At 44.6% G+C, this 15,932-nt stretch overlaps 1 protein-coding gene across 8 annotated transcripts in view; it reads left to right on the top strand.

The window, feature by feature from the left end:
• The window catches only part of TNIK (TRAF2 and NCK interacting kinase), a 395,211-nt gene that overhangs the window by 236,113 nt on the left and 143,166 nt on the right, over positions 1-15,932 (top strand). For all 8 annotated transcript variants that reach the window (XM_053599576.1, XM_053599575.1, XM_053599573.1 and 5 more), the window contains exons 3-4: positions 4,526-4,582; positions 14,424-14,549. In XM_053599576.1, the coding sequence (XP_053455551.1) occupies positions 4,526-4,582; positions 14,424-14,549 (183 nt within the window). The remainder of the gene's footprint in view (positions 1-4,525; positions 4,583-14,423; positions 14,550-15,932) is intronic.

The following is a 15,932-nucleotide window of genomic DNA, read 5'->3' as shown; positions in this document are numbered from 1 at the left end:
CCATCTTGGCTGAAGGCAGTCCCCAGAGTGAGATCTTAGTGAGCTCTGTCAGCTGTTTCAGTCTGGAGTGGAGAATCTAGGTGGAACACAGGTGACAGACAGACTAGACCAGACAGTCATCCATAAATCAACAACTGCCCTTTCTATGTATTCTACACTGGAGTTTTTCCTAACTTAATTTCACAGTTCTCGTGATGTAGATTCTGGAAAAATCTCTATGGGCTTGAATAGGGTGCTGTGGGAGCACAGAGGTGAGTGCTCGTCTGCAGTGGAACGCGGAGGAGATGTTCTAGGTGTAGGCAGAACCCAGGAGGAGGAGCTGCTTCCTGTGTGTGAGGGCCCTTGGTGGCAGGATGGAGATGGTGTGGGGACTGTCTGCATTTTCAGTGAAAGAAACGTGTTTCAGTGACCTGAAAGGAAGTGCTCTGTCCCACGCTCACCGGGGGCTAGTAGCTAAAAGCATCTTGCTATTCCTTAGAAAATAACAGCAATACTGGAAGGGAAGCTTCTGAGGCTACTTCAGGCAAAACTGCTATTTTCTTCTACATTTATTTTAGAGAAGAAGGAGAAGGAGTGATGTACCACAGGGCTTGGAAGATTTGGATTTCACGCTGGTGTTGAAGTGTTTCTTGTAGAGCAGGAATTGGCCTGGTGTGTTGGCTCTCAGGGAAAGGACCTGGCTGAGCGCTGGCCCAGCACCACGTGTGCCCAGATGCTCCAGTGAAGGCTGGGGGTCATGCCAGAATGCCAACTTTATTTTCTACATTAGTATGTTCCCTATCTTCTGCTGTTATTGGTTATTTCAGTAGCAAATAAAATCTCTGTTCATTCTTTTACTCAGAAATGACTCAGCAACTGCAGTGTCACAGGATATTTTCTCTCATTTTTGTGGAGAAAGTTTTTAACTCTTTTGTGTCCCTTTAGAAGTATTTAGTTTTCTTTTCAGAATTTAATTTTTAGTTCTTGGTTGAGCACACACATATTTATTTAGAGAATCACTCTGGTTATGCTGCCTATGTTGGCCTCGAACTCTTGGCCTTAAGTGATCCTCCTGCCTCAGCCTCCTGAGTAACTGGGACCGCCACTGTGCCAGGCTTTGGACATGAACACGAATTTTAGATGTAAAATTCGGTAGTGTCTATTTATATTTTTAATTTCTGTTATAAGTGGAAATACATTAAAATTAGGAGAAATGTTAAATTTTGCCTGCCCTGATTCTCCTGATTGCTTTGCCCCCAGATCAACAAAGTAGATTTAAAAAACCCTATGCAAAGCAGAGATGAATGGCACAGCGTTTAGCTCAACTTAAGTAAAATGTGAAAATACTTGTTTAAGAAATTATTTTCAAATTTTAGTGATAGGCATTTATAATTTAGGATCAGGCTGGAGGAAGTGGGGTAGAGGAGTGTGCCCTATCTGACCTCCCCTGGAAAGGAAGAGGGCTGGGTTGGGTGCCTACTAAACTTCCTCCTAAACTTATTTGTGATTTTATAATGTTCCCTCTTTAAAGATGGTCTTACCAATGCCCCTGGGGCTGGTGGTGATCGTTAGGTCAGCTGCCTCCGTGCCACCCCTCAGCGTCCACCCTTGTTGGGATCATGACTTGGCCAGACCTCGTCTGGTGTTGACCGTCCCTTCCCAGCCCTCCCTGTCACCAGAGTTGCTGGCTCAGCAGCCTCCCAGTTCCCAGCTTGCGGACACCTTGCCTGGGGCCCATGGGAGGCTGCTGACTGGTCCAGAGTTCATTTGAGCCCAAGCTTCCAGCCCAGGGTGCCTTGTTCCCTCACCTGTGGGGCCATCACTTGTTTAGAGCCGTTATTTCAGCTCTGAAGTGAAATTTGAAAAGGAAGAAAACAAGGTTTTCTTTTCCACTGCTCCCTTCAGTGACTCCTAGCAGTTACTCAAAAAAAAAAGCCTCATATGCCCCGCCCCCTAAGTTCAAAAACAGAAGGCATTTTATTTATTTCAAACCAAGAAGTTCCTGATGCCTTGTGCTTAAAACGTGTGGTGTCCAGCATGCTTCTCTGGTGCCTCCTCTGTGGGCCAGACCCGCCCAGCCTGATTGCTGGTTGGAGGAGTCAGGTGTCCTGGGAACATGAAACTCATTCAGAGGGGTCCTGCTTATTCCACAGTTAAAAATCTAGTGTAGAATTTCCTGAACTGCACGTATTGACAAAGGTGCCTCAGGAACCTGTGGGGCAGGTGGGTGGAGAACAGACCAGGCTCAGGGCCCACCCTGTGCTGGAACCACTTGAGGTTTTATTTGGGAAAAAGGTTGTGAGGCAAATGGGACCAGAGGAGAGGGAGACAGGGAGGGAGGGAATGCTGAGGGACAGACCGAACCCTCGGAGCTCAGTGCAGGGTGGAAACATGGGGCGGTCATAGCAGACAGGTGAGGCAGGACAGGAGGGTAGGAGGAGGGGAAGGACAGATGTGGGGTCAGAACAAGGTCCAGCAGCTCTGTGTCCATTTGCAGCCCCCTCAGACCTCTGCCCTCAGGCCTCCAGACCCCCCTCAGGGTCCGCCCTCAGAGCCCCGGCCCCACCCACTCTCCATTCTTTACACAGGAACAGCCATTGTTCGAGGCGCAGTTGTGGCCTTTACCTGAGGTTGCATATTGATTGCAAAGCTGTCGACTCTGTGCACAGGTCCCAGTCATGGTCCTCACATCTACCAGGACCAGCTGAGCCGAGAGCAGGGTTCTCAGTCCACAGCCCTCTGTGAAGAGAAGAGTCGGTAGCAAGGACACTGACTCTCTGCCCTCCCCACTGTCCCCTGGCTGGCTGGCCACAGTCTGGACTGGGACATGCAGGTGCAGAGACGCTTGGTGGTCGGGGCAGAGCCTGGCCTAGACTTGGGCCTGGATTCCCGCCAGGGCTCTTCTCCAGTGATACTGCCTCACCCTTAGTTCCTCCAGCGCTGAGACTGTGGGGCTGGGCCTGGCCAAGGCCTGCTCTGTGCTCTCTGCAGAGTGGAAGGACAGACGGGCCAGGATGGCCTGACAAGTGCAGGGTGCGCCAGTGTACTCACAGTAAACACTCCGAAAGGCTGAGATCTGTGAGGGGAAAAGTGGCAGGACAGGTGGGCAAAAGTTAAGGAGCCAGAGGAGAGGGAAAAATCAGGGTGGTGGAGGGAAGAGGTAGAAGAGAGATGGGGAAGATTCAAGTTCATGAAAGCACAGTAGCTCTCCACTACAAAATTGGCCCAGTAATGTTTCTACCACAGTTTTTAAAAATTTGGCTCAACCAGACATTTCACCAATGTCAGATCCTAAATCCAGCACACCAGAGCGACCATGTACTCCTAGCCCTGCCTTCTGCCTGCTGCTGGTATTCACACACCCTGCTCTGTCCTGGGGCAGCACTCACAGGCTGGACACATCGGGCAGACGTGGTCCTCGCCTTTGTGAGACACACAGGCCAGTAGGGGAGATGGAATTTAAAATTAACCAGAAGACAGGAAAGAGAATAGCTAGTCAGCGTCTGCTGACAGCCGGTCTGCCAGGCACTGTCACGAGCTTTATATGTTGTCTTGTCCTCACTACAATTTTGCTGTGTAGGGCAATTAGGAAATAATGTGGTTATTTCCATTTTTCAGATGAAGTAACTGAGGCTTAGAAGGCTAGGAGGTTTGCCTAAGGTCACAAAGCTGGGATTTGAGCCTTGCTGGTCTCACGCTGTATTCGAGTATATGATCATAGGAGCAGGTGAATGGATCTTAGGAGCCAGATATAAAATGCATTTAGAAGTAGTGGGTACAACCACCTTTGCCATCACCTGAGGGTCACATGTAGATGGTGTTTTCTCAGGAAACAAGCTGAGAGGAAACCTCTCTTGCTACACCCTTTTCTCTGCTGCTTCACTGTGGTTCTCAAGACCAAAGAAAATGTGCTGCCTTGGAAAGCCGTTGCCAGCATCCAGCACTATCTCCCCAATCACAAAGTTTGATTGATTGCTGTTTTATTTTAGGCCCCCTTTTAAGACAAAGATAAGTGAACAATCTCAAGTGAATTATAACAGAATCATATCCAGTCGAAACTATTACAATGCATGAAATTTTGAGAATGAAGAAAACTGAAGTTTCTTCACACCCTGAGGTGTGAAGGTTCTTTCTGACAGGTTTCTATAGTCCCCACCAGGCGGGTCCCTTCACACAAAGTCGTCTCTGCTCAGCCCACATGGGAGGCCTTGGAGAGAAAGCAGAATCAAGTAGTTTAACATTGCAGTTTTTATTTAACTCAACATTCACCCTGAAAGTAAACCTAAAAAACAAAGTGGCGGGGAGCTTCAAAAAGAAAACACTGGATAGAAAGCAGGGGGAGCTTCATAAAATAAGCACTGAATGGAAAGCAGGGGGAGCTTCATAAAGTAAGCACTGGATAGAACCTTTAAGATGTGTGCGTGTCTGCTGTCTCATCAACATACTGTGCTACTGACCTTGGCAACTGTCAAGATCATGGTTGGAACTGGGTGCTAACATTGATTGTCAAAACTGAATCTTCTTTTTTTTTTTTTTTTCCTTACAGGGTCGTCATGTCAAAACAGGCCAGCTTGCAGCCATTAAGGTTATGGATGTCACAGGGGTAAGTGTCTTTATCTTGCCAGCTCAACAGATCCCCAGGTGTCCTCTATTTACCGTGGGGCTGCATCCTGATAAATCCATCATAAATCAAAAACATTACAATTCTAAAATGCATTTAAACACCTAATCACAGCTTAGCCTCACCTACCTTAAACATGTTCACAACATTCACATTAGCCTACACTTTGGCAAAAGCATCTACTGCAAAACCTATTTTGGAATGACTCGACTGCTTCACGTAATTTATTAAACTCTGAGCTGAAAGTGAGGAACAGAATGACTATAGCAGGCGAGGTGTGGTTTCCGCTGAATGCATGTTGCTTTCACACCCCTATAAAGTCAAAAATTGATAAGGTGAACCATCATAAGTCGGGGACTGTCTGTGTATTTGTAATGGCAGAGTTAGTGATTAAAATTTTTTTCAGAAAAATACATCTCTCTCCACTACAGTTTACATAAAAGGTGAGAGTTTACAGCAGCCGATGGGGAGACAGGGGTGTATTGTGCCAGTTAAGCTTGGAGTGTACACAGTGCCTTATGTAAACAGTGAAAACGTGTGCCATTAATTTATAGAGGCACAACTGAGGTATTTGCACATGAAGCCAGAATAAGGAATTTAAGGTATTAAATGAATAATGCTGAGATTATCCAGAAGATGTAAGTCTCAACAGTTTCCCCAAAGGTCTGCCCAGCACTACAGCAGAGCTTGGATAGCTCTGAAATCCTAGTAAAACATTTAATGTGAATGTTTCCCCAGACAAAATATTGTTGACGAAATATTCACAGTAAACACATCTTGTCGTTACAGAGTGACACTAAAACTAAATTTCTGCTTAAATGATCAAAAGCAATCTAAGGAATCAACTTTATTTTAATTACAGTCTAATGCTTTCAATCCTTTTGTGAGGTCTGTTTAAAATATTTTAATATCTTTTCAAGAGGATAGAGTGAAAATCAGACATGGAAGGATTCACTGGACATCAAAAGCATGTTAATAGTTGTTATCGTCCTGGGATTTTTCTGAGATGTTTGTCTGCTGTGCATGAAAGCTAAAAGGCCAGTGTCTTCCATTTGGCCCAGAAGTGGGTTGTTCACTATGAGTAGAAATAGACTGAATGGGTCACCCAGAGACAACAGGAGCACCAAGCACATAATGAAGACACATGCCTCTGCACAGGGACTGCCGTCCATTCACCTTTGGGCCCGGTTTGTTACTGTTGATAAGCATCTGTCATATAGTAGTGACCTATGATGATACAAATTCTACTAATGTTTATTTATACACACCCTGTACTTATTTCTTATTGCTGATCTGAATTTCTTTTTAAATTGCATATACTTTTAACCAGTAAAAAAAATGTATTCTCGTATGTTTACCATTTGGATAAAGTGCTACTTCTTTTTGTTTTAAATACAGCAGAACCTCTGTAAGGTGACCACCCAAGGGACTGTAACAAATGGATCAACATACGCAGGGGGTCAACTTTAGATACTAGGCCTGCTGTACTAATACCTACACATGGTACATGTCCGTTCTGTGAAAATTAGGCCAAATTAAGGAGCTGGCCAGTGGAAGAAAGTGGTCAGCTATGATTCAAGTTTCACATGTTGCAAAATAGTTCAAATAGTTAGGCTTAGTTAGTTAATTTACCTGGCTTTTACTACATAAGAAACTGCATGTGAATTATATTAGTTGGATTTAAGACCTGTCACTTGAAATAGGAAACTGGCGTAACAAGGTGACAGAGGCCCAGTGTGGCAGAAGTGCCTGGTCGTTCACATTGCAGGGACCCAGAGGCCAGCAGGCCCAGGGCACGTATCGGAGGGTGGGGGGCAGAAAAGATGTTTATTTTTCTGCCCCATCTTCCTGATGCACGGCCTCCATACTCATTCGCTTACTGGTTCGAGATGGTTGCTGATTTTCATTGGTCTCACCCTATGACAAAAAAATGGGGAGGGGTGAGCAAAAAGGTACAGCAAGGCCCTGTCCTGGTCTCATGGGACATTTCTGCTTTCGTTGCTGCATCTAGCTGCAAGGGAAGCTGGAAAATAGGTTCTTTTTTCCTACCAGTGCATGCAGTTGAAAGTCGAGGATCTGTTAGAAATGATGGACAGTGGATGTTGTGGTGACTGGTGAGCAGAGTCTGACCCAAAAATTAAAATCACATGCTATTGGTCTGTACATAGAAACTCCTTGTGGCTTCCAGCTTCTTCTTTCCTGCCCCGCATTGGAAAAAGAGTTGTCTTGAGCTGCATGGTAAATACACTAACACTAACAAAAACTAGTGAGCAATAAAAAGGCCATGTACACTTTTCATGATACCCAGTACCACAGACAATCAAAGAAAGTCCTCACAAAATCAGTGTGTGGTCATGTGGGCCCAGGTGGGACACCCTGGCACTGTTCATAAAGCTCCAGCCACAAAAGAAATCAGAATTTGCAGTTCAGCTGAAGTCATACTTCTGAATTTTCCTTGGACTGAAAAGATCTCTATGTAATGAGATGTGCTTGGCAGTTTAACAGCTGATGGTTGTGGATAGAGTCTGAGACATCCATGCTGTGGATTAAGTCTGCTGTGTGGCTCTGAGGATCTGCAGTTGGGCCCCTGGGACGCCATGGATCTTGGTGCATCAGTGTGAGCTGATGCACAAAGTATGCTGTGAAAGCACTGAACACCACCCCTCTGGTTTCTGGTTCTTTGTGAGGCTTTTAACTTCAGAAAGCCTCTCTTATGAGAACACCTTACTTGAGATGCAAAGTTAACAGCTATTTGATCCAAAGTACGTATTTTCAATTTAGGGAGGGTCAGCCTTTAAACTGGGTTTTATTACCAGGCAACCAAGTCCTAGAGAAAATGATGTGAGAGATTATTTCCTCTGTTCTCCCAAGGAAGGCACAGAGCGAGGCCGCTGCACCTGTAGGGCAGTGTCAGCCCCTCACGCACAGTGGGCACTTTGCAGTGTTGGACTGAGTTCTTCTGGGGAACCCCTGCTGAGAAGGGCTAGACAGTTTAGTCATATTGTTGATGATTGTTTTAAAATCATTTAGTGATTTTAAAACAATTAGTCATATTGTTGATGATTGTTTAAAAACTGTGATTTAGTCATATTGTTGATGATTGTTTAAAAACTGACCCTTAAGAAAGGCCAGAGTAGATGTTTTTGCATTTCAGTGGGTATCATGACAGCAGCGAATGACTGTCATTTCACCCCCTTAGACATCACAGTCAACATAAGATTTCCTTTGTGAAACCTATGCACTGTTTTTGGAAAACACTCTACTCCATTTTGTCACATTGTCTTTCGTGTATATAGAATACTGTAACAGCATCTCATCAGTTATTATAATTGTGCTCATTATAGCAGCTCTGTTGAAACTGAGATGAATTCTCAAAGACCATCTTTGTTAATTGTGTGCTGTGAACTACTGCAAAGTTACTGTAGTTTATTGTAATGAAACTGATAAAGTCGTACGCTTAAAATCAAATTTTAAATTATTGTTTTTATTTGTAGCACTTTTATATAGAAAATAGACACAGAGAGAACTGGATATAATCCCTCTATCCTTCCCAGTTTCAGAGCTGTTTTATGATTACACTGTTAGCATTTAATAAGTAATTGTCAAATGAATTCATTTAGCCTAGGGCTAATGTACACAACAAACCCAGGTGTTGTGTGGCTTGTGGCTGGTGAGCAGAGTCTGACACAAAAATTAAAATCTCTTGGTGGCTGGTGAGCAGAGTCTGACACAAAATAGTTAGGCTTAGTTAATTAATAGAACCTGCAGAACATTCTTGCAAAGTCCAAGTGCTGTCAAGGCTGTAGTGAAGAGGTGTGGAGTTGGTGGTTCACAGAGCCCTCCTAGGCTGTTTACTTAGATCTGTACAGACATAGATCACAGGTACATAACCTTGCCTTGAGTAATTTTAGGGAATTTACACATGCTTAATTCTCATTCAGTTTTTAATATATCTTAACATTTAATGAACTGTAATCTAAAAATCAGACCTCAAACTGAACAACTTTGAACACACTAGAAAATGCCAGCGTCGTCCTTTCTGCTGCCCAGTTGCCCCATCGTGTGCAGGCTGTCATTCATCATGAAGAGCCCACTGAAATTTAACACATGCTCTTTAAAAATAACTTTTCAGTTGAAACTACTTATCTTGGGAAATGTAGGTTTTTCTGCATCCTTTGGAGCAGAAACAAAACTGAAAATTACTAAGATATTGAAATTGATATGTGATTTTTAATTTATTTCATAAATTCTAATTCTATATTCAGTAAAATATCCTCTTCATTTTCATTGAATAATTGCCTAAGTAGATATTACATAGTTAAGCTTATAAAAATAAATATTTACTGATTTTAAAAATTTAGTTTTTTTCTACTATACAGGTGTATTGGCATCCTGAATACAGTTTCTACTGCAGGGAGGGATTTCACTTCTACAAATTATTTTTAAAAATTCTTTAAACCATATGTGTGATGATCCCTTCAAATTCTCATAGTCTATTATCTTTTAACAATAAATTATCTTCAACTTTTTGTGACATTCAGTCAGCTCTGAAGGTGGGACTGATGGATGAATTAGCACAAACACCTGCGTTCTGGCTGTGACAGCAGAGCAGGTGCTCTGGGAGCAGAGGTGAGTCTGGCCAGGTCCTCACACCTGTGGGGTGGTGGCATTTGTAAGTGTCTGCACCTGGTACTTCCCTCTAGACCAGCGGTTCTTAACTTGTGGGTCGCAACCTACAGGAACTGCATTAAAGGGCCGTGGCATTAGGAAGTTTGAGAACCACTGCTCTAGACTTCACCCAGCCAGTCCTTTGGATTGTTGCAGGCGTTATTTAGCTCTATTCCTGTTCCTTGGATTCAGAGCTAATATGCAATGCTTTATTAATTCCACTTTTAAATCCTAGCATATCATAGGTACTTAAAGTGTATTCCCCTGTGTAATAAATATGCAACTTAAAATCTCTCCTTTATCCTTTGAATTCAATCATGAGCAAATATTAATAACAAGCTCTCGTAACTGGAGGGCTAAAGAAGGGATTCTCTTCCACCCTGGTTCAGGATGGTCTTAAACTTTCTTGATTAGCAGCTTTGGTTTTTCAGTCACTGGGCTAATCATCATTCATCTGCCTGGGAGTTGTGTGTGTAGAATTAAGAGCATATTCTTTTGAGTCAGACAAGTCTGAGCTTGAATCTGAGCTGTAATATTTAAATATTTAAATATCTGAGCTGTGGGTGGGTTTAAAGAAGCTGCTCAGCCTCTCTGAGATTCGCTTTCCTCACTTGTAAAGTGAGGTTGTTAAAACCTCCATTGAGCTGTTTCCAGTACCAGGTAAGACAGAGCACACACAGAGCCTGGCACACACTGAGCGTTACGGGTATGATGGTGACAATTGTGTTGCCATCGGAGGTGCTCAGTGGCTAAAAGCATCACCTGGAATCATCCTTTCCCTTGCATTTGAAAACTTCTGTCTTATCTAAGGGTGTCTCACCTTCCAGAAGGCTAATCCTGGTTACTCACATGTGGCCGGTGGTTTCTCTGCAAGCAGCAGGGGAGTCAGGTCTCCGGCATAAGGAGGTTCTAGGTCTCTGCTGGGTCTTGTTTGCTAACGTCCCCTTGGCCAGAGCGAGTTGCATGGCCAGACCCAGCCACAGGGAGAGGGAGTGGGAAAGAGACTGTGCTGTGTGATTTGAGTGTCCCAAACTATGTGGCCATTGTTTTCAGTCTACTACAGTAACTAAGCAACAGATAGATTCCCATGATCTTGAGAGAAAAAATCATTTTCTCTATGTTGATACTAAAGCCATATTTAAGTAAACAATCGTTTCTGAGCCCTAAGAAGTGGCTTAGTTATTTGTATTCCCAGTTAAAGTTGAAAATAGCTGACATTCAGAAAGTTTAAATGCCACCCTTGAAGATAATGAATCAGACCAGATTTGAAGTCTTCTGATTCAGAATGATTCCTCCTAGAGTAGTGGACACAGCTTATGAACGTTTCTCTTTTTAAATTTGTAACAATTTTGTGCTACTACTTTTTTCTTTTTTTTTTTTTTTTGTAGAGACAGAGTCTCACTTTATGGCCCTCGGTAGAGTGCCATGGCGTCACACAGCTCACAGCAACCTCCAACTCCTGGGCTTGAGCGATTCTCCTGCCTCAGCCTCCTGAGTAGCTGGGACTACAGGCGCCCGCCACAACGCCCGGCTATTTTGGTTGCACTTTGGCCGGGGCTGGGTTTGAACCCACCACCCTCGGTATATGGGGCTGGCGCCTTACCGACTGAGCCACAGGCGCCACCCTTCTTTTTTTTTTTTATTAAATCATAACTGTATGCATTAATGCATTTATGGGATACAATGTGCTGATTTGATATACAATTTGGAATTCTTACATTAAACTTGTTAACATAACCTTCACTTATTTGTTGTGTTAAGACATTTATACTCTATGCTTTATAGTTTTGACATGTACCCTTGCATTGTGAACAATAGGTGAGGTCCCTCCAAATACCCTCCCTCCTCCTGGCCTCCCCTCTCCTATAGTTGTGTTTTATCATTTGTATGAAAGTGTAGATGATTCTATGTTGGTTTCATAATAATATTGAGACATTGGATACTTCTTCTTCCATTCTTGAGATACTTTACTAAGAAGAATATGTTCCATCTCCATCCAGATAAACATAAAAGATGTGAAGTTTCCATCTTTTTATGACTGCATAGTGTTCCATAGTATACATATTCCACAGTATGCATATACCACAATTTGTTCATCCAGTCATGGGTTGAGGGGCATTTGGGCTGCTTCCACAACTTTGAAATTATGAATTGGGCTGGAATAAACACTTTGGTGCAAATATCTTTGTTATAAAATGATTTTTGATCATCTGGTTATACACCTAGTAGAGGAATTGCAGGATTGAAGGGCAGGTCTACTTTTAGTTCCTTGAGTATTCTCCAAACTTCTTTCCAAAATAAGGTACTAGCTTGCCATCCCACCAGCAGTGCAAAAGTGTTCCCTTCTCTCCACATCCACGCCAGCATCTGCAGTTGGGGATTTTGTGATGTGGGCTAATCTTACTGGAGTTAGATGGGTCCTAGTGGTCAATAGTTTCTTGGTGAGCTTGATGCCAAAGACACAGGAGTAAAACTAAATAGAGGACACCCTTCCCTTACAGCATTTTACATTTACTAAATAGAGGACCTCCTTCTCTAGTCTAATTTAGACCTAGTTTTTTTGTCTTTGGGAAAGCAGCATAACTCATCTCCCTCACTGGCTGTAGCGGGAGCAGCTGGACTGTTTGTGGCTGGATGGGCCCTTGTCAGTAGCAGAGGCCTTCCTTTCTGTCTCGCTCACTGACTTACTGCCATCACTGCCCCAGACTACAAATCTGGATAAACCGCAGCCCTGAAGTGGTTTCATAAGTTCTTATTTTCTTGATGACATGGTGGGCATTGCCTCAGCCCCCCAATCTATCCCCACACCCAGCACCCCCCTCCCCAGAGAGCCCTAGCAGTGGACACTGGAGGGAGCAGTGTGCCTAGCGAGGTGAGGAAGGGCAGGAGGTGCAGCTGCCCAGTGACCTGTGTCTGGTGTTGCCTCACACAGCTTCCTGGCGTCACTGGAAGCTGGCACTGCGCTGCCACAGAAGCCCTCCAGCTGCTTTGTGCCTTGCTATGTAGCTTCCCCAAAGTAGGTCACTCATACCCTCACTCATCCCCAAGCACTGGGTCCCACCCGGTGAGTCTGAGCAGCTGATGTGCCTTAGTGAGGCCGTGAGATGTGTGACAAGGGCTGTCCCTAGCCCTCAGGCCTGCACAGTGACAGCCTGGCCACCTCCCTGGGCTGCAGGGTATGAGTGGTCAGCTACTGCGCGCTGCAGCTGCCCTGCCCTCAGCACACGCACCTTTCCCGAGCTCAGCTCTGAGCCCCGTTCTACTTGGAGATGACCTGGTGTTCAGTTGAGTTAAGCCACGTGATATGTATCATACTTCTTCTAGGTTTGGAAATCTGTGCTTTTTACTAAGACTGACTTTAGTAAATATGTGTGGTGGAAAAATGCCCTCTCACCTCTCTCCTTGCCCTGCTCCTACCTATCCCTTCCATGATGGTGTCACCCACCTGCTCTTGGTGCTGGGTTGGGTGGGTTCATCCATATCTATCCACAGGTACTTTGCTTGGTGCTGGGGACATTGTAGGGCACAAAGCAAGCAGGTTGCCTGTGCTCTCAGGCTGATGAGAAGAGACCTTAATCTAGTAGTGGATGTGGCTGGTGATTCTGACGGGTGCTACAAAGGTGCGCCAGTGTTGGGGCTAGGGCCTGGCCTGGCAGGTCAGAGATTCTGCCAGGAAGGAGCACTGATACTGAGATCAAAAGGCAGAGGAGGGCTGACAGTCTGCAGAAGAGAGAGTTGCACGATGGGGCTGTTTGTAGGACAAGCACCTCCATACCAACATCAGCAAAAATGGCGAGTGTGGTAAGGAGTGTAGGTGCTGAGACACAGTAAGGCCTTGACACTGCCTGAGAGAATTGATGGGGGACTTCCCCTGGCAGGGTCAGTTAAACTCAACCATAATGATGTGTAAAAATAATGTGAAGAGGAGAGAAGAAGACAGGGCTCAGAGCCTGTAGAGGGTCCAGAAGTGCAGAAAGCTGGGTGGAGGCTGTGCAGGTGCAGGGGACACATGCAGGGGTCATGGGATACACACAGAGGACACACTCAGGGAGCACTCTCAGGGGACACATAGGAGACACGGGATACACTGGGACACACTCGGGACACTTAGGATACATGCTACGGACACAGGACACACACGGGACACACTTGGCGACATGCTCAGGATACTTGGGATACATGCAGGGGACATGCTTAGGGGACTTGGGATACACATGCAGGGGACACTCTTGGGGGACTCGGGATACACATGCCAGGGACACGCTCGTGGGACATGTGCAGGGGACACAACTGTGGGTGGTCTCCTGGCACGTGGCCATTGCTAGCTGCTGCTTCCAAATCAGTTATCCTTGGGAATAGGAAGTTGTTCCACCAGCCTCAAAAACAAAACACTATTTTCAGTCCAAGTGATGTGTACACAACAGGAGAATAGAATTATGGGAGGACACATACCCTCAGTTCTCCCAGGAGTGCCCAGGACCTCTGGAAGCCCAGACTGGTGGACCCCAGCTTGAAGCTTGGAGTGGGTGGACCTGAGCAGCAGAGCTCCTCCTGCATCCTTGGCCCCCGCACATCTCCCTCCTGTTCACGTTCAGTTTCCTGGTGGAGTGGTGCTGCTGCTACTGCTGCTCGGGAGGGTCCTGGGAGCCAGAGAACTGGCCTTTGCTCCCTTCCCACCTGACTTTCATCACCTTCATTCAGTCAGGCACTCAGTAAAAAATGAGCTTCATGAAATTGAAGTTGAGAGCCTATGTTTTTCTCTTTCACTTTCCTCAATCTTTCATAGACCAAATAGGATCAGTGACAGGTGCTCAATGGATTATTTAATAGTTCCTAGTGGCCTAGGGTGAATTTTATCTCAATAGCCTGTCTATATTTATCTCCTCCAGGTGAAGAGATGAGGGGTTATTGGGGCTTTCTTTTGTCTGTTTATTTTCCAGCAAGTTGCATGTGATGTCTGCTTGCTATGCAAATAGAAGACCCCTTGGACTGCCACTGTGTTGTCTTATAAACTTGTCCTTGGCAGCAGATTTAAAAATTATGCAAGTTTGTCACCATAGAAGGAAAAACTTAGTTGATATACATGATGTTCAAAAACAGAATGTTACTTAAGACAATGGATTTTCATGACAGAATATTTATTGTTCTAACACAGGATGAAGAGGAAGAAATCAAACAAGAAATTAACATGTTGAAGAAATATTCCCATCACCGGAATATTGCTACATACTATGGTGCTTTTATCAAAAAGAACCCTCCGGGCATGGATGACCAGCTGTGGGTACGTAGTGCTGTCTGAATTTGCTTTATGTCCATGGAGAACAATCAGGGATGAATAGTTCATTTTTCTAGCATCATGGCTAAGTCTTATTTAGTATCTCCTTTGAAACCCTCAACTCTTGTGATTTCCATAATACTTTGTTTTCAAGTTTTTCTCCCATTTCCTTAAATCCCATCGTTCTAGTGTCCATCGTTCTAGTGTTTCTGAATCTTTCTTCTGTCCCTCGATACAGACCATCCTCACACCAGTTGTTCCATTCTATTTTTATTGTACCAGTTGTTGCATTTTATTTTTAGTGCATTTTTATTTTAGTGTGTTTTACTTTTTATGACAGAATACCATGTATTCTGATTCTTTGAGATGGGCGTTATTAATAATCCTCATTTCTTAAATGACAAAACAAAGGTTTGCAAAGAGGACATGTAAACTGCCGAGGTCTGCATAGCTGGCAGGGGTGTGGCTGGGACCTAAAGAAGCCGTAGGTTCTTTATCCTGGCCACCAGGAATGTGTGAATGGCTCTGAAACATGAATTCCAGTGCCTGCTACCATGTAGGATACCAAGCAGGTGCTCTGCAGATGTTGCTCTTCCTTCCTCTTCCCCTGTTTCACTTAGCCACATGCCCAAGGCCTGGGTCTTTGACCACTTGCAGGATAGCTCCTGTCAGTGTGTCTGATGCCAGCCTACCCCCTGTCAGTGTAATGCTCAGACTGCCTTCTTTCCACCCTCCTGCTGTCCCCTTGGGAGCTTCTCTGTTCATCCTTCAGTGGGACATCAGGGCCATTGAGCTGGATCTTCCTCTGTTTGTGGTTGGTCCTTGCACCAGCCACTCGATCCAGCAGGGCCTGGGCTTCACAGCAGCCTCCCACCTCACCTCCTCCCCTGCTCCTCACCCCACGGGGTGTGGTTGGGTTAATGTCTCCAAAAATACCCTTTTAACTAGTGATCTTACTCATTCTCTAGACACACACAAAATTCACTAAATCGCCCAGCACTTGCTGTGTGCCAAGAACTGTTCTAACCTACAGCTCCAGGGATGACTGTTTCACGGGTAATTCCCAGAGGACTCAGTGTGGGTGGACATTACTCTTGTGATGTGCCCAGCGTTACAGTTGGGCAAAGACAGCACACACAGTGAACGCAGGTGGTGACCAGAAGGGCTTAATGTGAGGGGTCAAAAAACCAACAAGATTTTTATGTCATTTGATAATGAATACTCAAAAAGAACTGTTGGAAATATCTTTTCTAACAAGATTCCTCTCCCAATTTAAGATAAAAATGTACTTTGCAATAAACCTATTTTGGGTGATCACTTTGATTTTATATCCAGCATGTCCTTAAAGTTTGTGTGCAATGTAAAATAGGCAACTATTTTAAATTGTAC

This window comes from Nycticebus coucang, chromosome 8 (genome assembly GCF_027406575.1).
Source record: "Nycticebus coucang isolate mNycCou1 chromosome 8, mNycCou1.pri, whole genome shotgun sequence".
NCBI lineage: Eukaryota > Metazoa > Chordata > Mammalia > Primates > Lorisidae > Nycticebus > Nycticebus coucang.
Note: the sequence above shows the minus strand (reverse complement) of the source record. Positions and strands in the feature narration are given on the sequence as shown.